Source organism: Meriones unguiculatus, chromosome 21 (genome assembly GCF_030254825.1).
Source record: "Meriones unguiculatus strain TT.TT164.6M chromosome 21, Bangor_MerUng_6.1, whole genome shotgun sequence".
Taxonomy (NCBI): Eukaryota; Metazoa; Chordata; class Mammalia; order Rodentia; family Muridae; genus Meriones; species Meriones unguiculatus.
Genome location: NC_083368.1, coordinates 17,250,997 through 17,274,456, shown reverse-complemented (window position 1 = coordinate 17,274,456; position 23,460 = coordinate 17,250,997). Strand labels below are relative to the sequence as shown.

Below are 23,460 nucleotides of genomic sequence, written 5' to 3'. Positions count from 1 at the left end.
CTAAAAGCACAGACCTTGGAAAAAATAGGCTTACACTAGTGGGTAAACATTTAAAACTGTATCTCAAGTGTAAATGCTTTGTACTCTACAGCACATGGAGTTTTGTCATCTATATGAGCTGGGCCCATGCAGGTTCAAGAGGGGAACACAGGCATGTTCTCGTGAGCACAGCGAGAGGCCATGAATAAGGAGGCCTTCGTGTGCTAAGGGTCACTGAACCCAAAAGTGGACAGCCTTCCAGGCCTCCCACTGACCTGCTTTCTCTCACTCCCAATCACCAGCTGAGCACACTGCTTTCACAGGGGCTTCAGTGACCAAGCAGACCACGGGCCCCGAGCCTGTGAGTCCATCTAGACACCACAGAGTTTAGCTTCTGCCTTATGCCTTAGTTTAAGTGTTTGATTGGCAGGAGTGGGTATATAGCTGAACTATTCTTTCTACATCATAACAAGAACTCTTAAAGCTCACAAACAAGAAGTACACTCTTTTTTCTTAAGTTAAATTTAAGAATGAACACAAGCAACCCTAAGTTAATGCACAAAAGTCCTTTGTCCACATTCACTATCTTTTATTTCCTTTTATCACATTTTGTAGATGAAAAACAAATCTAGTTTCCTTCATTCACAGACAATTCACTATTAAACACTTGATGCTGGTGTCTTGGGAGCTGTGTTGTAAAATACACAGTGGTTTCCAGGAAATCTTCTGTGATGTGTGCTCTGAGGGCTAAAATACAAACTAACTGGGATTTCCAAAGCTGACCAGCACAGTGCATCACCTCTATTGCTGGCTGCACTTTAGAAACCCAAAGGGACTTTCACCCATAGAATGCAGATCAAACACTTCAAAACGTCATCGACCAACAATCTCAGTTTTGTTGTTTAATGTTCTAAGAACTGCAATAGGAATTCTCCCAACTCCCCCTTGCAACTGTCTTGCCAGGCAACTTGCAATGTGTGAGCAAACTGTCCCCATCTTAAGGATGATGTGGTCACAGCGCTGTCACCAGGCACTTTGCATCCTCATTGCTCTCACGGCTTCTGTTTTCTCACAAGCCTGTTTAATTGGCGTGCCTCCATGGACTTGCTCCTGTATCCGGGCTCCACAGCCCAGTCCTTTCACACATACTCTCTTTGACTTCCCAGGGAAAACACACAACCACTAAAATACAGGCACTAAAAACAACCTCACTGAGAATGTAAGCAACTCGGATAACTGGCAAAAATTTATTATCACACTGACAATCTTAGAGCAACAATAACAAGTTAACAGGAAAAGAGGAATAAAAGAATAAAGAACTTAAACCAAGGGGACAAGGGTACCCAAGAAATAACAAGACCATAGCTCAGCTTACTACAAACTAGACATTATTCCCTTCATAGCCAAAGGAGCCTTCAGAACTCAAGATGCCAGGTTCCTGCCAGGACCAGGCATGAAGGACTTGGTACTTTCATAAGAGAGCAAAGTCATCTTTCCAGCTTCACAGTTACAGGAGAAAAATAAGTTACACGTTAATCTGCAGACAAAGTGATGCTAATACTAGGAGGTCCCTGCTGACCTGCTTGATACTTCACTGGAAGTTCAGTCCTCTCTGACACGTAAATAAGCTTTTCTTCTTGGAGACTACAAGCAGAAAATCTATGGGCATCTGCCCCAGCAACATAGCCCACGGCAGGCGAGGGGCTGCGTGGGACTGGGGCACCGCTGACCTGTTCAAAGGATTTACTAAACACAGTGGCTGCAGTCTTAGCCAAGCCTTGGCTGCTGGGCTTGGGCAGGGACTGGCTGGAGGTTAAGGTCAGTCTCTTCAGAGAGAGAAGCTCAAGGTTCTCGCTCTGGGCTCTCTGGGTTTGTTTTCGAGCAAAGTGATCTCTGCAAGATTCCCCTCCAGTTTCTCTCTCTTTTGCTCCAGCTTTGCTTCCTCCCGACCGTCTCTGGTTCTTTCCTACACTTGTCTTGTTACTACGATTGTGACTACTGTTTGATAGACCAGACTGGCTGGTGCTAGACGCAGCCCTGGAATAAAATCCCTCGTCAACTTCAGTTATCTCCATCAGTTCTTCTTGACCTGTTAATTCTGTATCTCCTAAACAAAGAAATGACAAAGATTAATTAACATTAAGTATCTTAAGCAACTTTTAAAAGAGTAATACCAAATCAATCACATTTCAATCAATACCTACGCAGAATTTCTTAAAGCAATGGATTACAGAACAAAAATCAAAGGCTAAATTAAAACACTTTATAAATGCCAAAAACAATTCATTGTAATTAAATGACAGTGATTTAGAGTATATTAGACCAAAAGCATGCTGTAAACTATCCCCCACTATGTTTTTAGGAAGAGTTCTCTTATTATGCATGCAAAGAGCAGAAGCAATTAGAAAAATCATCAAACATTAAAAACTGGGGATGACCTCTCTATCTTAGCTCCTACCAATGAACTTAAGTTAAAATAGAAGACTATGTAAAAAGGATTTTTAGAAGTTTGTATTCTCCATTCCAGATACTCTAAGAATTAAAAAAAGTACATTTATACACTTTAAATATCACAAGTTCAAAACCTGTTAAAATTCTATATACATTACACTTCACATACAAGAAAAAAATCATTAGTTTCAAAACTTAAGCAGAAAATTACTTCAGAAGCAATTTTCTGCCTCGGTCTCTAACAAATGCCTGAGACCACATAGGGGTGATTGTCCTGAAGAGCATTAAAAGTCACTGAGAAATTATGACGCATAATTCATGCACTTTATTAGATGTCATGCAAATTGTCTGTGATTGTGCAACTGTTGCTTGGCATGCACCAGTGCCCTTGCCTCAAGATACCTTGGGGTGCAGCTATAAAGCGCCCTGCTAAAACTGCACTCTGCCAGCTGTGGCCATTCCATCCTCCATCATTTTTCTTACAGATTTTTGCCTCCTGAGCTCGGGCAAGCCTTTGCTCTCACTTCTAGGGTCTGTGGCTGTTTCCTGCATGCCCTGCATATGCTGGGCATCAATGTCTCCTAGTGTTCTGCCTTTTTCCCCATTCCCGGGTCTCTCTCCGGACACATTTGTGACACTAATATCAGGAATGACAAGGATGCCCACTTCAGTAGCATCATTATTGCTGTCAGGTTGCTCTAGAATTGAAGATGATAAGACAAAATGATGGCTGAAGACAAAACAAAAGAAAATGCAAAACAAAAAAAACAAAGAGAACAAAACTGGATGACTGTATGTTATGACTTAGGCCAAACACTGACACAGTGATTTGCATTTTTTTTTTTTTCCCAACACAGGGTTTCTTTGAGTAGCCTTAGATGTCCTGGACTTTCTTTGTAGACCAGGCTCGCCTTGAACTCACAGAAATCTGCCTGCCTCTGCCTTCCAAGTGCTGGGATTACAGGCGTGCACCACAGTGCCCGGCTAATTTCCATAATTTACAATCCTGTGGCAGCACAGGAGACAACAGGATCACACTTTTAAGAAGTCCACAGAGCATCAGTTCAATGTTCTGTGTTTTTCACACACATTTCACATGGAATATGAAACATTTTTTATAAACAAAAACAGAATTCCTTTTAAAAATATTGTGACCAACTAAACTTATGCAAACTTTAGGTAAATGCCCCAAAATATACAGGCAAAGACTCTGGCTTTTGTCAGCAATGATAACCAAAGCACTTAGAAAATGCCCTTTGTACTCTTCAAATCTTATTTTTTATTAGACTACATTGAGCCTGACTTAAGCAACCACGATATTTAGAGAAATGCTAATTTACTCACGACATCATGCTTAGTGATCTTTGCCGTTTTGTACACTCAGTAGCTTAAACAGCAGTAAGCATTAATGTCCTTATGGTAGAATTAAGCAATCTATTTCTTCACATTCATACTGAACCAGAAATTTGATCTGCTTGTAACACTACACTACTAAAGCGGAGAAAAATGAAAATATATTTGGAAAAGCAAACTTGCTCTCAGCAGTTTATTCTGAAAATAGCCTCTGTAATTCAAACAAATGAACAAAACACATAGTGAATGACATCTACACCTGAAATACAAGAATTTAAAGTTCTCAAGTAAATATCTGTAATAAGTAGTAAAAACAACATAAATACGTTAAAAAAAAAAAAAAAGAAAGAAAAGGGCCAGTGGTGAAATTTAGACTCCATAACAACATAAGACAACACAACCAAAACCAAAAACAGAAACGGTGCGTATTCTGAAAAATGTAGCCCTCAAATCTGTTGAAAAAACGACTTTTTGTTTTCAGAGCTAGAATTATCAAACCCTCATGAACTGCACTGAAGTCTGGGCAACAGCCTGTGCAGTAAAAGAGCAGAGGCTGTGGCTGCACGTGCCCGGGGGGGGGGGGGGCGAGCTTTGCTGCATGTCCCGGGCATCCCTGAGCATTCCAGGTGCCCGCTTTTACCCGAAGCAGCTCGGCTCACAGGAGGTCTGAGGTAGGACAGGCACTACAGGTCTTGAGCGCCCAGGTGACTAGTGTGCAGTGGGGTTTGGAGCCAATGCTGTGTTCTCAATCTTTCACCTTTCCAGAGTGCGATTCCCACAGGGGCCCAGGCTGCCGCACCCAGCCACAGAGAACACTTCACATCTCCTCAGTGCTCCTGTCGCCCTGCGTCACTATCGTGACCTGATACAATTATGTCTTAGCTGGTGCCTCACACACAGTGTGGCCACAGGCTCTCCACACTGAGTTCCTCGTTCCCAGGCAGGCTGAAGGATGGTGAGACCATAGAGTCCTGCTGTTCCTGTGTGTACGCTTTCCAACTAAACCTATTTCCAGTTGCTAACAGCTATTTTCAAAAGTAAGGGCAAATCAATTCTTATTGAGGTACATGTCAGAGGTCATGGCAACACAGAGTAAAGTCACCACAGCACTGCTGAGTGGCAGCCAGGACTTGTTCATTTACACTGTAGAAGCCACTTCAAAAAGAAACATTATAGGAACCTCCAGTCCAAAAGGCAAATCAAAAATGCTGGCAGTTACCCAGGCATAAAAAAGCTAGTTTCATAAAAATTTAAAAGAAACACATAGGCATTCTAACAGAATAAGGGACATTCAGTGACACTTTTTTTTTTTTAGCACATTCTCAGATATTACTATTATAAAATATTCTCAAAACAATACGATAGTGAGACTCTGAAGCAGGCTATTTAATCCCCATTTGCATAAGAGGAAACTGAAGTTCAGAAATTTATGACTGTTTAAAGGAGACGTCTGGTTTCAAACATCCTTTCACACATACAATGAATTCTAAGTCAATTTGTTAGAATTAACTTGACTTAAATATTTTCTGCCATCTCCAAACAATGTTTAATTTATTTGTTTAGATTCTTGGGTCATTTCAAAGAAAGCAGATAATTTACTTTGGCTGAACAAAAAGTCACAGCAAGTACACTTTAGAAGAATACCCACGGCCAGTTTACTTTTATTTTTAATTGATTTTATTTGTGAAAATATGCTGATGGAAGTTAATGTTTAGAAATGGTGATTCATCAGTGGAAATCTGCAGGGAAACTGAGAAATGGCAAGAAGAGTACTTATAAAGCAGAACTGGCAACTGAAGCAGTAGTCAGTATAGGACAGCAGTCATAGGCTAAGTAGATCATGAATTAAATGGAACAACAAACTCTGGTAAAATGATACATGTGGTTGCCCTAAAGGTAACTGGAATGGCTTAACTACTCATTAAATTCACAAAAAGAAGAGCATGTTATTCTGGACAGAGCACAAAAGAAAAGGTTATTCTTAGGAAAATTAGACAGTAAAGAAAGATGATTATATAGCCCAGGCTTTCACTACACGGTCCTTTCTTAATGTCTCCTTGGCCTCTTCCACTGTGTAATTCTGGGACTGGCCTCCCAGGGGTCCCTGCAGCTGAAACGCACAGTTTACTTCTTCAGAGCCTTTTCATTAAAGACTTCCCTGTTGTCCTATCAAAAGTCTCAAACACCCCTCTGTTTCACATGCCCACTCCTCTTAAAAACAAAAACAAAAAACAAAAACCACTTATGACAAGCTACAATTCCCTTGTCTACCTAGCTGTATATTCCATACAGACACTAAGTTTTGTCAGGCCACTGTTACATACCCAATCCTGGAGAAGTAGAGTAGACAGCAAAGATGTCTGCTTATTTTTTCTTTAATTTTTAAAAATGTTTATTCTAATTGTATGACTATTTTGCCTGCATTTATGTATGTACCCTACTTTTGTGCCTAGTGTAGTATGGGCCAGAAGAGGGCTTCCAATCCCCTGAAAGTGTAATTAGAAGTGGTTGTGAGCTTCCTTGTGGGTGCTGGGAATTGAACCTGGGTCCTTTGGATAAGCAGCCAGTGATCCCAACCACTGAGCCATTTCCTGAGCCCCAATAAATGTATCTTTTAATGAACTGAGTGGATCTCTATGACAAGATAAAATTATTATTGAAATAAATAAAAGTGAAAATTGCTGAAGATATAAAAAAGGTAAGCTTGGAAAATAATATTTTTTGTTTTATTCAGTCAAGTAATACACAGCTTAAAAATATTTTTAGGTGGTAGAAAAGAGCAAAAGTTCTTTGTTTGAGAAGAGCAAAGTAGGCATTTCTAAATGTAGGCTTATTATAATGTTTAACACCAAAAAATCTTTTACAAGCTGGTTTAGTTTTATTATAAAAAATGACATACATAATTAAAGAGATAATTAATCCTTTTCATAAGAAAATTATATAGATGATATTTTACGGGAATATGAATTATATAACAAAAGAGTTGCTTTTCCTTGGAACTTAAAAATATATGCAAAAGAAGTCATGATTAATATATACCCATAAAAAGAAATATTTACATTTGACTGCAAATAATTTTAAAAAATTAAAATATCAAAAAAATTCTTTGTGACTGTTTTATTTTATAACTTTTATGTACATAAGCACTCTTCACATATGGAAATGCAGAGAGTTAAGGAGCACTTTCTTAGGGTTAGCAAGATGCAGTGGGCAAAGGCACTTGCCAGACAAGCCTCAAACCTGAGCTTACACCGAGCACCCAGGAAAGGTGAGAGAGCTAGTTCTACAGACTGCCCTGTTACCTTCACGCGTGCGCTACGGCACGCAAGGACCCCCTTCCCTACACACAGGCACACGCACACGCACACACAACTTTATAAAAATAGCTAGGTTTTCCTTTGGAGAATCTTGCTGTATGGCCCAGGCTGGCCTCAGATTTATGATTCTCCAGCCTCTTAAGCAGCTGGAGTTAGACCATGCTTGGCCATGAGCACTTTTAATAGACAATCCAATTTTGTTCTCAAAGGCAACTCAAAGAATTTTGCCCTAAGCATTTTTTTGTGGTTTTTGGGAAAGAGAGAGAGAGAGAGAGAGAGAGAGAGAGAGAGAGAGCGCTGAAGTGAATTACAAACATCACAAAAACTAATTGTGATTTCTCTCAAACATAATTTCATAGCGCAAATATCTATTCTATCTGCATCCATGAAATAACCTTAGGTTCTGTTCTTACTTGCTTTATGGTTGTTCTGTTTATTAAAGGTGACAATTTTAATAAAAACAATTTAACTATTAGCAGAACTTAGACATCTTTGTATCCGAAGAACCCTATGAGTTAAAGTACGGTATGATATGAGGCTCCTGGAACTTTTTTGTGACATAGCTGCAGTTTACAGTACCTGCTGAGCCACAAAGCTTTGACAGTAACTGTGACAAGTACTTTAAACTCCAAAGATGGTCATAAACACATTCTTTACCACTAATGAGGCTACAGAAGGCTTCTCTAGAATGAAGATACACACATATATACGGTAGAAGGTGCCTGAGCAATTCTACTCCTTAACACCATCTTTTAACGATTATAATTTATTCTATTCAATGGAGAACATGCTGTATGTATTTACAAGGTTGTACCTTAAAGTATTATTTATAACAGGAACAATTAAAAGCCGATTACTCAATAGAAGGGCGCAGGTAGGTAAATGACAAGCTTTCAACTCAATGTGGCATATAATATATATATATTATGGAGCCATTAAAATAACGACAGTAGAATTACCAGGAGAACTTGGAAAAATATTTGAAATGTTAACTAAACAAACCAAAGCATCAGACATTTTAAATAAGGTATAATTATGAAAACTATATATACACATGAAAGAATAAAATGAAAGCTTTGACTAGAATTATAGATGCTCACACATCGCCCTACTCATCAGCTTTCATGTTTCAATAACAATTAGAAGAGACAAATTTCTCATCCTAAAACTTTTCAGATCATCTGTTCATTCATCCATGAATGTAACTGCAGTGTGCTGAGCACCTGTGATGTGTAAGTCATGGTTTTGGCACTAAGAGGTCTATGGCAAACATAATAAATATCAACCCTTCCTGTTATGTAGGAACTAAGGAAAGCAAATTTGAATAGCAGAAAAATGTGAATAAAAATAATGGAACTAGTAAGGGGCAACAAGGCTATTTCAGATGGGTGGTTTGAGAGGTTGCTTTTTGGAGGGATTATCTGAGATTTGTATGATGGTGTGTGCTGGCTACATAACAATTTGGAAGAAGGAAGAGTGCAAATTGGTGCCTTCCTGCTATTCAAATTTCAGCCAAACATCCCAGTAGAACTAGCCAAAGGTCCTCAGGCAGAAATGACTGAAGGTCAAGGGTTAGAAGGAAAGACTCTAGTGAGTCAGAGTGGAAATGCCCTCAAAGAGAGGTCTCAGCAGTAGCTGACATACAGCAGCAGGGAGCCTGCATTTCACAGACCACAAAGGCAGCCACAGACAAGTCCATGGATCAACCATCTGCATACTTTACTAGCCTTCTCTAATCAATAGAAGTCCTGCTGTTTAACACGAAACGCTGCCCTCAAAGTATGGCTCAAGGCTCAGTCAAACAAGGCCTGGAGCTAAAGGCTGCACCCTGAGCAAGAACAAGGGTGAAGACAAACAAGAAGCAGAAACTTAAGACCTGCAAGTCAGGAGCCACCAACTTTCGAATTTCTCTGCCTCCCAGTGCTGGGATTAAAGGTGTGTACCACCACATTTGGCTACAATACATCATTTTATTCATAAATTGTCTCTTTTGCATGTGTGTGTGTAGTTCATGTGTATGCACATGTGTATGGAGGCCAGAGTTCAGTTACTTATATCTCTCAATTGTGTCTTCATCTGTGCAGCCCACCTCTGAATCTTTTTACCATTCCTTTTTACTCATCTAATAAGATAGTACTTAATCACTGAGCAAATTACAACGCAGACCACTTTTTCTTTTATTTTGTAACACTATTATAAGTCTCTTTGAACTAGGTTATTTCACTTAACTTTAAGTATCATGGTATCCATTAAATAGAAACAATTTTATAAACCTAAATTGTAATCAAACTGCTTGTTGTAATAACTCTTAACTGCACTTTCTATGGGTTCAATATATTTAAGTTGTATTAATCTTATTTTTCCACACAGTAAAACATTCTAAAATTCTCAAGGTACTTGCTTTTGGTCACTGTGTTAGAAAACTTAAAAAATATGTATCACTTCTTTTTCTTTTAAATTAAAAAAAAATATGTACATTGGTGTTTTGTCTGCATGTGTAAGGAGGTTGGGTCCCCTGGAACAGGAGTTATAGACAGTGGTGAGCTGCCATGTGGGTGCTGGGAATTGCCGGGTCCTTTGGAAGAGCAGACAGTGATCTTAAACACTGAGCCATCTCTCTGGCCCCTGTATTACTTCTTTTTAAAATTACATCTATCTATCTATCTATCTATCTATCTATCTATCTATCTATCTATCTATCTATCTTTATATCCTGATCATAGCCCCTCCCTCCTTCTTCTCCCTACACTCCCACTCCTCAGAAAAGGTGAGCTACCTTACAAACCAGGGCACAAGTCGCATCAGGACTGAATGCATCATCTTTCCCTGTGGTCTGGCCAGGCAGCTCCCCCAGGGGGGAGTGATTAAAAAGTAGGCAACAGAGTCCATGTCAGAGTTAGCCCCCACCCTCTCACCCCATCCCCTTATCCCCTTACTAGGGAACCTACATAAAAAGCAGGAGCTGCCCATCGGCTACATCTGTGTAGGGAGCCTTGATCCAGTCCATGCATGGTCATTGGTTGGTATTTCAGTCTCCATAAGCTCCCCTGAGCCCTGGTTAGTTGGCTCTGTTGGTTGGCTTGTGATGTTCCTGTCCCCTCCCTTCTACCCTTCCTCCTATCCTTCCTTCCACAAGACTTCTTGTGCTCCCCCCAATGTTTGGCTGTTTCAATCTTTTTTGTTTGTTTGTTTATTGAAACAGGGTTTTTCCTTGTAATAATAATCCTGGCTGTCTGGGACTCACTTTGTAGATCACGATGGCCTGGAACTCATAAAGATCCACCTGCTTCTGCCTGGGATTTAAGATGTGTGCCATCACGCCTAGATGATCTGCTTATTTCTAACTCCTTTTTGCTACCTTAAAAGTTTGTAATCTTGGACATTCTAAGTCAAAATAATTAAGAAGTAGCACTAATTAAAAGTATCCACACATGTTGGTACCTGAGAGGCTGAAGAAGGAAGCTTCTGAGTTTAAGGTCAACCTAGGCCACTTATAGAGACCCTACCTTGAAAACACAAAGGGATGTAGTGCAAGGGAGCATGGATTCAATCCCTACCACCTCTAAAAGAAAACCTGGAAACCTTTTTTAGAATTAAGCATTTAGAATACGCTAGGACCAATAGTAGGGTGTAGGTCAAAGGATCTAGTTTAGAAACATTATCTTCATTGTTTTTTTTTTTTTTAAATTATTTATACTTTCCTGTTGCAAACAGGAGATCTATTTCCTGTTGTGACATTAACAAGATTAAGTGAAATCCTCAGTATTAAACAACATTTAAAAAAGACTGGTTCTAAAAATGACATGTCAGGTACTAGAGGGCACTTCCACAGGAGCAACAGCAAAACATTAGATGCCCTGCTGGTGCCATAGAACTTGAGCATGCATTCATGCTCTCAAAGTAAGACACTTACTTCAAATTAAGAAAATTCAAAATTTAAGTTTTAGGAGGGGACTATCATTTGAATGGCAAATCAGTTAAATAAGCTTATCGAAACACCATTACTGGATAACTAACAAAACAATTCTTAAAGAACCAGTCAGTCTTTGGCTGATTAAAAACTAGCCTTTATGTGACTTCTGGCTTACTGCTCCCATCACTGGCCACCTGCCCAGAGGAAAAGATACAGAGATGAAGACCTAGGCTCCGTGGACTTTTAGATACTAGCTGGCAAAGTTGTCCATGCTCATTATTTGTAACCATATGTCAGTCCCCTAACTTAATTAGGAGATCAGTGTTATTTCAGTAACCATTCTGAAAGAATGGATAATAGCTTATCCTGTTCCTATGTAGAAAATTTTTTTAAAAAGTGGAGGAAGAATGAGTTACAATGGTGTTAATTGTGGTAAACAAAAACAAAAAACAGCAGTCACATTTGCTCTGGAAGACAGGTAAGAAGAGGGAGTCTGGGTTGGTGAAGTTCAGGTCGTGTGAATGAATCACCATGCCTAGAACTCTGGGAGTCAATAAATTGGGTCTCACAGCTACAGAGGCAGAAGCTGCCACTAGCTTTATAGACACCCTCAAGACTGCAGAATAAAGCATAAAGAAATGCTTTGTTTTCCTTTTCTTCCTATCTTTATTTTATAGAAAATATTTAAGTAAAATTGCCTTTATTGATTTTAAAAATAATGCTATTGCTCTTATAAAAATTTTAGCTTATTTTTCTTACTAGAATTTTCATTTTTGACACTCTTTATCATTACAACATTTTATTCTGAATTTAGCATATTTTTTCTTTAAGTGTAATTTTTTTATAATTTAATTTTACTTTATGTGCATTGGTTGGTATGAAGGTACCAGATCCTGGAACTGGAGGTACAGACAGTTGTGAACTGCCATGTGGATCCTAGGAATAAAAACTGGATCCTTTGGAAGAGCAGACACAATGCTCTTAACCACTGAGCCATCTCTCCAGCCCCTTTAAATGTAATCTTATTTTTCTTCTTCTACTTGCCTTTTATTTTCTGGATAGCCCTCAAATGTAAGTGCTTTAAAAGCCTATGTTTGAAAAAATACACCTTTGCCTTGAATTATTAACCTCTACAGAATAAAGAAAACTCAACAGGGTTGGAAAATTAAATTATCACCATATAAATAAGGATGTTAATCATGAGGTTATAAAAAGTCAAAGCAGCATGAACTCAGTGGCCTGCTCTTTGATCACCTCCCCCTGAGGGGGAACAGTCTTACCAGGCCACAGAGGAAGACAATGCAGCCAGTCCTGATGAGACCTGATAGGCTAGGGTCAGAGGGAAGGGGAGGAGGACCTCCCCTATCAGTGGACTGGGGGAGGGGCATGGGAGAAGAATAAGAGGGAGGGAGGGTGGGATTAGGAGGGAATGAGGGAGGGAGGTACAGCTGGGATACAAAGTGAATAAACTGTAATTAATAATAAAAAAACTCAAAGCAGGAACTGTGCACTATAGCTCCCATTTCTAAATTTAAGCACAGACATAGATTATGTCATTAAACCTTTCTCAAAGACTTGGAGAATTTGAAAGACACAACACAGAAATGTGGAGATAGGTCAATGCGCAATTAAAATGTTACCTATCTGTGGAAGTTAGCCCCCTGCCACTACTCCACAGAGCTGAAATAAGGATGGTTGTGATCCCAGTGTGAATCCAGGGCCTTTAGGCCACACCCTGGTGCTGCTGGGTTGGCAGTAGGGCAAGATGACAGTGGCCAACAGCAGACATGAAAAGTCACATACTTTCCACTCAGTTTTACTGTGAAACTAAAATTGCCCTAAAAAACTAGTCTGTTAATTAAAAAATAAGACAGAGGAAGAGATCTGGGTTCTGGAATGTGAGCAAATGTTAAGACTAAAGTAGCTTTCACCTTCATTAGGACGCTTTCCATTGGAATATGAGCTGTGGGTAATTCTTTAAGAAAGGAATGCCAGAGACAGCCCCTGTTCCCTTTACTAGGGACCCCACTTGGAGACTGAGTCATCTGAGCCAGGGTTTTAGGTCCTCTCCATGCATTGTCCTTGGTTGGGTAATCCAGTCTCTTCAGGGCCCCAGGGTTTTTGTTTTTTTTTTGTTTTTTTTGGCTCTGTTGGTCTCCTTTTGGAGCTCCTGTCCCTTCCAGGAGACTTTTTATTTCCCCCTTCTTTCATAAAATTCCCTGTATGCTGCCCAAGGTTTGGCTATGAGTCTCAGCCTCTGCCTCGATACCTCAAACAGTAGAGTCTTTCAGAGGCTCTCTGTGGTAGGCTTCTGCCTTCTGCTTCCAATGTCTATCATATTTGTTCTTCTGAATGAGGATTGAGTATCTTCCCTAGAGTCTTCCTTGTTGTTTAGTTTCTTTAGGAGTATAGATTTTAATATGTTTATCCTATATCATATGGCTAATATCCACTTATGAGTGAGTATATACCATGTGTGTCTTTCTGCTTCTGGGTTACCTCACGCAAGATATCTTTTCTAGTTCTCACCATTTGCCTTCAAATTTCATGATTTCCTTAACATGATTTTTTAACAGCTGAGTAGTATTCCATTGTGTAAATGTACCACAATTTCTGTATCCATTCCTCCATTGAGGGACATCTAGGTTGTTTCCAGATTCTGGCTATTACAAATAAAGCTGCTATGAACATGGTTAAGCAAATGTCCTTGTTGTATAGTTGAGCATATTTTGGATATATGCCTAGGAGTGGTATAGCTGGATCTTGAGGTAGCACTATTCCCAATTTTCTGAGAAAGCACCAGATTGATTTCCAAGTGGTTGTACAAGTTTACATTCCCACCAGCAATGGAGGAGGGTTCCCTTTCTCCACATCCTCTCCAGCATGTGTTGTCACTTGAGCTTTTGATCTTAGTCATTCTGATGGGTGTAAGGTGAAATCTCAGGGTCATTTTGATTTGCATTTCCCTGATGACTAACGACACTGAACATTTCTTTAAGTGTTTCTCTGTCATTTGATATTCCTCTACTGAGAATTCTCTGTTTAGCTCTGTACCGCATTTTTTAATTGGGTTACTTGGTTTGTTGGTGTTTAACTTCTGGCATGAACTCAGTGATAGTCTTCTGATCACCCCCCCCCCCCCCCGGAGGGTGCAGCCTTGCCAGGCCACAGAGGAAGACAGTGCAACCACTCCTGATGAGACCTGATAGGCTAGGGTCAAAGAGAAGTGGAGGAAGACCTCCCCTATCAGTGGACTAGGGGAGGGGCATTAGGGAAGAAGAGGGAGGGAAAGTGGGATTGGGAGGAGCCTCGGGAGGGGGACACAGTTGGGATACAAATTGAATAAATTGTAATAAATGATAATAATAAAAAAATTTTAAAAAGAAAGGAATGCCACACTCATGATGTTTCAGAGAATCCTGACATACATTCTAGAACAGTTCAAAAGTACTTTGTTACAAGTAATTAAAATTGTCCAAAATTAACGATAAAAAACAGAACATGGGTTTAGACTAGGAGAATAATTTATACTAATAGTAGAAGAATCAACGTGATGAACTGCTAAAACTGAATGTATTTGTTTGCTGTGTTATAATCTTTGATGACACAGATATACACACAAACCACTGCACCTACATGGCTTACTTTTCTATATCCTTGAAAGATAAAGAAAAGTTACAAAGGAAGTTCTGCCTGCCTGCCTCACTGGGGGATGCTCACCCAATCTTCTATCAGATATAAAGGAAAGGGGGAGGGAGGACAAAAAAGCAGTAAGAATAAATAAGTACAAGAGAAAAAAGGGAAAACGGCACATGGTTTAGTCACAACTGTCAACTTGATGAGCTCTAGAATCACCTGGGACATTGCCATCTGACGGATGCTCATGGGGCATTATCTTCAGTAGGTTGGCAGAGGTGGGGAAATCCACCAACTCTGGGTAGTAGCATCCCTGCACTGAGATTGTAGACTGTATAAAGTGGAGAAGGTAAGTGTGCTCTTCACCCTCTTCTTTCTAATTGGGGAACACAATGTGAGCAGCTGCCTTGCACACCTGCTGCCTTGACTACCCATCACGGTGAATGTACCCTCCAACTGTGAGCCAAAATAACTCCCTTTTTCCTTAACTTTCTTTTTGCAGGGCATTTTGCCACAGCAACTGCCGAGTTTTCAATTGGTGAATGTGTTTTTTGTTTGTTTATTTGAATTATTTATTTAGTTAGTGTGTTTTGTTTTCTTTGGGGGGGTAGGTAGACAGGACAGAGGGCAGATATGAAGGAACAGGGATATGGGTGGGACTGGGGTGCCTGATGTGAAATTCACAAAGAATCAATAAAAAATTAAGAAGAAAAAAGGATGGATGCAATAGGTTCATATATTTGGTGGAACTGTTTGGGATTATGAGTGTGGCCTTATAATGAGTCACTGGAAAGGGCTTTGTGGCTTCAGAGACCCATGCCATTCCCAGTTAGCTCTCTCTTTGTTTCTCCGGCTTGTGGATGGTAGATGAGCGCTCAGCTCCTGCCCCAGGGCCGTGGCTGCACACCTGCTGCCACACGCCCCATGACCATGGACTCTAGCCCCTTGATACTGCAAGCTCCCATAAACTCTCTCTTCTATAAGTTGCTTTCATCATGGTGCCTCTTCATAGCAAATAAATAAATAAAGAAAGAAGACAAAGCTCAACAGGAAAGAATTGCTTTGTCTTTGTCACAAGTGGAAAAAAAAAGGAGTCAAGAAGGAAAAATAGAACATTCCTTAAAATCGATGTTGCTTTTCCTGCCTTCTTTCCCAGGCTCCATCACCACGAGCACAGGGCTACAAACTCCTAGTCTGACTGCGTCACATGGTGAAGAGTATAGAGAAGAACATGCCCTCCCATGGGACTGGCTGTGTCAGGCTTGGGAGATGAGCTGAAAGGAAAGCTTATTTAGGATTCCATCACACACAGGGACTCTTAGTGTCTGCAGAGTCATAACCTGCAGTGACCTCCATAGCACCATGCTTCAGAAACATGAGCATACAGAAGGGCCACTGTGGGTCACCCTGGAATCTATAAGTCCTTTCACACTATTTCTAAAAAAAAGTTTTACTTATACTTTGTTACATAAATAGAATACATAAAATTTTACATATAAAGACAATTTTAAATCTATTTTAAATTGAAGAACTGTTTATATATTTAGGAAGTATACAATGATAACCATCTTCTCCACAAGAAACCAGTGCTGGTTAGAAAGCCAGAACAATAATATATCTAGGCCCCCCCAAAAAAACAAAACAAAACAAAACATACATCTGTAATTAACAAAAGGATATAGAGAAGTGTTGAACATGGTAAGCTCATGAACGATGCTTCTCTGGGAAGGTGAGGTTTCGAGTCTCCTAGTGTGACAGTGTGAGAGGTGGGGTCTAGTGGGAGGTGTTTAGGGCATTTTGTTAGAGCAATAGAAACAAACTAAGACCAACTACTCTCAAAAAGGATACTGTGGCCTCCCTATAGAGACAAGTATGACTAAGCAAGTGTCATTTTATTATAGTCCAGTGGATAGGAGAAACTCACACTCCAGGAAGTGACAACTAAGGCTAACCCATATTCTATGTGTGCCAGGGGGAGCATGCTGGGTGTTTATTTATTTATTCATTTCGTTCATTCTCTTGTATATCCTCATTTACCACATTTTTGCTGTCATAAACAAGAGGTGCTCAAGTGCTCTGATGGCTGCATAAACATAAGGGAAGAGGTAATAAAAAAGCTATTTCAATGAAGTCGTGGCCTGAGCTAGAGTACAAACCCTGCAAGCAGCAATCACAATGGAATCTAGATCCATGAAGGCGTCACAGATACAATATACATAAGTAGTCTTTTTTTTGTTGTTGTTGTTGTCATTTTTTGTGACAAAATGTTTCTGAAAAATTAACTTCCTTCTTGTTTCAGGATATGTATCTTTTTCTCAGAAACCCACACACACTAGGGAACGTCAAAATTTCTCATGTTTGACTTGTATATTCCACAACTTGCCCTCCCTTGATTTCTAATCTGAACAGCAAGAAGGGAAGGTAGGAAAGCAATCAGAACTCGCCCTGGCATTTCTCTGAAGTGGTAGTTTGGAAGTGATTGCGTCCACAGTGGCCATTACGGCCTGGTTTGTCACATCTGCAACCTGCTTTCACACAGTGATGCTGGACATCTATTAAATTATCTTTTTTTTTCTGTAGTATATTCTCATTTAACAGCATAACTTCACTGAAGGAACTGAAGTATGTTTGGGGTTGGCATGTGTAAATGGAGTTTGCATTTGCCTAATAGCAAACATTACCATCTTTTTTATGCCTCCCTGTTGGACTTCAGGACTTGTTACAGTAACTTAGGATCAACAATGATCATTGGTTAAACTGTATAACATCACCCTTATTCTTTTTTGGCACATTCTCTCTTTGCATGTCTGAGAGAAAATGGCAAGCCTTCTCAGTCAGGATTAGCTTTCTGCATTACGATCTGTGATTCATCCTTTTCTTTCTTGTTTTCTCTGTGGACCACAGGGAGCACAGACAGGAGTCACAGTCTACCAAGTTGAGCTGCCATTTTCATTACAGTGCAGAGAAGGAAGAAAGCAGAGCACACATGCTCCCTGCTCACTTGGGGCAAAGTAGTGGCTTTCTGCCTCCCATGCAAAGGTCACTTTTGAGAACAGTGGTATTAATCCTCTTTCTTGCTACCATAACTGCTAGATAGGAGAGAAGTTATAAAAGGAAGAAGGAATGAAACAAGAAGTAGATTAAAAGAGAAGCGAGGGAAATGGGAAAGCATGAGGATGGCATGGCAAGTGAAATTAACTTCCAGCAACATTTTAAAATAATAAAATAAAGCAGACAGGAAGGAGTACTAATACGATCTTGAATGAAGACGCATTTGGAAGACAGAAATGCGTAGTGCTGTGGTGGCAGCATGGCATTCTTTCCCAGGGGGTCCAGGCAGAATGCAAGGTCCTGGTGGTTAGTTCTACTCCAACACGAAAAACTTGCATGCTAAGTGCCTGACAGGAGTAAGAACATCCATTAAGGACTACATACATACTTGAGACCAGCAATGAGTAATTAAAATGCATTTTCTTACTTTCCTACAATACATATAACTTTAAATAAGTCTTCATTCACATATCTAACTTAAGCTTCATTCATTGTCCCTGGATGAGAACCTAGGAGTTAAACATGATGAACTAGAGTTTTCCTTTTTCCAGGCTGTGATGGTGCTATTTCCTAAAGTTACAAATCTGAACACCACAACTGCAAGGAGACATGTGAGGGAGCCACCAGTGCTTGAACCTGAACAGTCCTTACCATGTCTTTTCCACCTGTGACCTCTTATTGACATGCTGGTAACTGCATTTCTTGATATTCTAGAGGAAGTTGGTGTGACTTCAACTTGAATACACCTTGTGCCTTCCTTACTAGATTTCATGGCACCATGAGACAATGAAGCCTTTATTGCATTAGCAACCTAAAGGGAAAAGTAAAAGTTTAAGATCAGTAAACAGATGTATTATTTACTTTTAGATTTATAAAAAGAGTGTTTTCTCCAAGGTGTTTTAATGCAATGATCCACAAACGCTCCCAAATAAGGAGTAAGAGGTAAGAGGTAAGAGGTACGCTTACACTTCAAACAATATAAATGGGATGAAGCATGAGACTATTAAATACTAAATCAGGTCTCCTTCTCAATTTCAAATGCTGGTTGACAAATGAATCTCATACGTTGAAATTCTTATAAACAGAAGAGGGTACTCTCAGTTAATACCTCAAGTCAGACTAATTAAACCTCCACATTTCCTACCAGTGCTTTTACATGTGATACTTCTCAGTACAAACCTCTAAGGACTGATACCATTTTCATATGGCATGAATTACTTCTCAATGGATAGCCGAAGCTGAAAAATTATTAAGTTAAGATTTACATAATTAAGTGAAGAACCTACCAGCAGTGGTTCTGGATATAATTCTAGCTGGGCTCTGTAGATAATATCATCCAATGCTTTCTGAGCTAGATCCCATTCTCCATTATATCTACAAAATGATGAGAGTTAAACAAAGAAAGTATTATTTTTAGTTTATCCTATGTAACGGAACAAAACATAATGGGGAACTATTTATCTCTACTAAAGAAAGCAACAGACCATATTAGCACATTGCTTAACATTCAATTCTCCTTAAAAATGTATTTTTAAATCATCAAGTTCCTATTATCTGAAAGAATATTAATAGCAAAGAAAATTTTATACATGTACATTTCTTCTCTAAGGAACATGACTATTTATAGACTAGAAATCAAAGAGCTAAGGAAATTCAAAGCATCTTGTCACAGTAACTCAGAACATAATAAATTGTACACTGTAGAGTAATTTTCCAAACAATTTATGGTCAAATTACTCTGTAGTTCCCATGGCTTTACTGAGAACCCAACCCCACCCATTCTCCTAAGTGGCTGCTCCTGGGCATTCTGATAGCCACTTAGAAAAGAACAAAAAGCCTGCTGCAAACATGAGAGAACAAATTCAGCTTGGGCATATTTTGTATGTTTAACTTTCAATGATATATCAAACCCTTCCTAAAAACGAACTGAGTGATACAAGTCAACAAAAATATAATGGTTTGGTCATCTCTCAACAAAATAAAGAAATGTGAATTACATGAAGAGCACAAGTGATGCTCATAGGGAAAGGCATTACTCCCATGCTAAGGCCAAGATAAGCCCAGGTTATCTTCAAAATCGATGCTCCCGGCCCCCGAGACAGGGTTTCTCTGTATAGCCTTGGCTGTCCTAAGGGACAGCAACCAAACAGTCTGAACCCCTCCAAAGAAGAGGGCCATAGGGCATCTAATGGTGAGAATTCAACCAAGCTTTCTAATATGCTCTAGCCCAGTATGCAGCTGGCTCTGGAGCATACACCTGGGCAGTTCCTACCACCCCATGGCTTCCCTCATGCCTTCTGTAAGTATACACAAGAAACATGGGAAGCAAGACTGGGGGACAGAAAAGGTGGCCCTTGGTGGTACAGTCTTGAAGAAGAGTGGCCACTGCCATGAGAAAAGCACAGGCTTGCCAGACACATTTTTTTATTTTATCTATCTATCTATCTATCTATCTATCTATCTATCTATCTATCTATCTATCTATCTTTTTGAGACAGGGTTTTCTTTGTGTAGCCTTGGCTGTCCTGGACTCACTTTGTAAACCAGGCTGGTCATGAACTCACAGAGAGCCACCTGCCTCTGCCTCCTGAGTGCCAGGATTAAAGGCGTGTGCCACCACATCTGGCTCAGACACTTGTTTCATATGAACAAAAGTTCTACAGCTTTTGGGGAGAGAATAGCCAATCCTATTACTCTGTTACCCCCAGTCTATAGCTTCAGGCACTGCGGCTCTGAAGGGAAAAGGGGAATATAAACCTCATTCTATGCTGAGATAACTAGGGGTTTTCTACTTTTGAAAGAGAGGCAAGGTCACTGAGGACATCCCAGCCCTAGCATTTAAGGACAAGGAATCTGCCTACCATTGACAGGCTATCAGGACAACAGAGAACACTGGCTGACATTCCACCCTCATCGCCATCAAGGTAGAATACACTGAGAAATTAGAAACACCTTTTTAAACTTTTTATTGTTTCTTTGTGAATTTTATAACATGCACCCCAATTCCACTCATCTCCCTTCCCCTCTGTATCTGGCCCCTGTCTTTGTAATCGTCCCTCCAAAAGAAAAAAAAAAAAGCCAAAAACCAAACAAACCAACCCCAGAAAACCAAAACCAAATGAACAAAAACCCCCATCTCATCATGGAAGCTGCAGTGTGTCACATAGAAGTATAACCTTCTGTCCACACATCTTTACTTGCAAATGTTCATTGCAATGAGTCACTGGTCTGGTTCAAGGCCTCTGGCTTCTGCTACACTGTCAGTACTGGCTCCTCATCGAGACTCCTCTCAGATATCCTGTGTTGCCCTTTGTCACGGAGATCCTGCAGCTTTGGATCTTCAGGACAAGCCCCTTCATGAGCTCCAGCAGTCCACAGATGGTAGATGTTGGGGTGGGCCAGCTAATAGTCCTGGAGATCTGGGCCTGGGAGGTAGCTGAGTTGGTCAGCCTGCCAGTTTTCTGTGCCCAAGCCACCTGGGCCAGCTCTCCAGCACTGTGCTGGCTAGCTCACCCAATGCTGCGCCAGCATGGGGTGAGGCCAGCTCTCCCATGCTCACCCACACCCCCCTCCCCACCAGGGCCAGCTCTACTGTGCTTCCTAGGCAAGGTGCAGGGCCTGCTCTCCCGAGTGCTGCAGTAGCTGAGGGGTAGGGCCAACTGGGAACAACATTCTATTGCTGATGGGGGTCCTAGGAAATGGGGGAAGAAACCCTCTCTGAGGGATAAGCATACAGAGAAAACTGAAGAAGAGAAACTCATCAGAAGCCCAGCTCCCTCCCAGAATACTAGGTAAGAACAGGGGGATTTGTAGTGGTTAACCTCACTGTTACTATGGCAACAGTAACACAACCCTGCTGAAACCATCCTGGCAAGAGCAAAGAGAGACACTTGTATAGAGGAATTTTAATTCAGAACATGGCTGCTTTGGCAAGAGATCACATCCAAAGACTTTCTAGGTCTGTGTGATCCAGCTGGAATACAGACACACCTTTAATCCAGGAGACAGAGGCAAATAGATCTCTTGAGTTCTCGTCAGTGCTACTCAGGTATTCTGGTTGAGTGAGTGAGTTGAGAGGCAGTGTAATGATGTTAAGTTCATGGCAGTTCAGTTCATGGAATTCAGAGGCAGATTTACCAGGAGAGTTGTAAAGCTAGACACAGGGGAAGACAGAACCAGCCAGAGCGTAAGAAGGAGTCAGAAGATTAGCATAGATTGCCAAAGTTGGTATGAGGCCAAGCAGAGCAATTCAGTCAGAGGCCAAGAGAGAAGCCAGATTGAATCAGTCAACTAGGAGAGGAGTTTGAGCCAGAACAGCTGAGTTGAACCAGCCAACAAGAGTTCAGAAAGAACTAGAAAGGGTGAGTATATTCAGCAGTAAGCCTCAGAGGCTAAAATTCTAGGCCTAGATTAGAGTTTATGGAGACTAGAAGAGTCCAGGTCTAGGCCTAGTAGCCGAGGCAGTAAGCCTCAGAGACAACAAGCCAGGTGAATAAAAGTTACTTTTACCTATTGTGTCCCTCCCTCTGGCTATCACCTCATTGAAGCTGCAGACCCCAAGAAACTGTGATTTTCTTAAGAGTCTCACGCTAGAAGAAGATAAGGACTGGGGCTATAAAGCCTGCCAGAGAGGGAGATTGTCTTTCAGAAATACAAGTCAACAGTCTGACAACCTGTCACCACACCTGGCAAGAGAGACTGGAGCAGAGACAATGATGGACCCATGATGGGTGGGTTGTAGCTGTGTATTCCTTTTGTCGTCTATAATCTGCTCCTCTCTCATTATGGCTACATTGAGTAGAACTCCTTTTTCAGTTTTTTTTTTTTTTTTTTCTTGTTAAGGCTGCAGGGACTCTAACAACTTTGTACAAAATTTCATTAGTATCCTAGATAAAGAACCATTCTCATTTCAGGCATAAATCATATTTACATAAGTTTCTACTACCTTACTACTGAGTGAAATAAAAAATTACAAGGCTTACTATCAGCAAGAAGAAGGAACCCCATCAATAAATGAAGTAATTAACTGAACCAAATTCAGGGCCAGAGATACAGATAAGTGAAGAGCACTTGCATGAGATACCGGGTTCAATCTCTGTATCATAGAAAATAACCAACTAACCAACTAACTAACTAACTAACTAACTAAATAAATAAATAAATAAATAAACAAATAAAAGAACTAAATCTAGAGGTGACCCAAATATTGAGGGTATCAGGGTAACTTAAATTACTACGATCAGTATTTTAAATGCACTCTTGGAAAAAACTGGTAACATACATAAATAAATTCAGATTTCAGAAGGCATATGCTCTATAAGAAAGAACAGAACAAAAAGAATAGAAGCAAACACTGTAAAAAAATGAAAAACCTCCAACAACCTTGGAGGATCAATTCTAAGTCAAGGGAAAGGTAAGTCAGATGTGGAGGCAGACCAACAGAAGACATTCAAAATGAAACAAGAAGAAAAACCTGGAGCCTCCAAGCCCTGTGGGGCAATACTGACAATCTAAGACAAAGCATAGCAGAGCTCTTTTTAAGGGGGATAAACAAGTCTTTCAGAGCTAGGCATGCTGACACACGTCTATAAAGACTCTGAGGAGAAGCTGATAGTATCAGGAATTCAAGGCCATGCTGTCTCTAATATCAACCACTACCAATCCCCCCCCCCCAAATCCAATGTTTTATTAAACCATGGGACATGCTTCTCTATCAGAACTTCTCAATGCTTGCTTCCACTGAAACAGGAAGGCAGCCAC

General features: G+C 40.3%; 1 protein-coding gene across 4 annotated transcripts in view; it reads right to left on the bottom strand.

Moving 5' to 3' along the window:
- Positions 1–1,207: 1,207 nt before the first annotated feature.
- Hycc1 (hyccin PI4KA lipid kinase complex subunit 1) overlaps positions 1,208–23,460 on the bottom strand; it is a 70,992-nt gene continuing 48,739 nt past the window's right edge. For 2 of the 4 annotated variants that reach the window (XM_021662133.2, XM_060373870.1), the window contains 3 exons: positions 18,987–19,074; positions 18,352–18,511; positions 1,208–2,086 (listed from right to left, as the gene is read on the bottom strand). In XM_021662133.2, the coding sequence (XP_021517808.1) occupies positions 1,512–2,086; positions 18,352–18,511; positions 18,987–19,074 (823 nt within the window). In that variant the 3' untranslated portion in view covers positions 1,208–1,511. Of the gene's footprint in view, positions 2,087–2,832; positions 3,129–15,369; positions 18,048–18,351; positions 18,512–18,986; positions 19,075–23,460 lie in introns of those variants that run through there. The other 2 variants (XM_060373871.1, XM_060373872.1) reach the window with 2 other exon arrangements.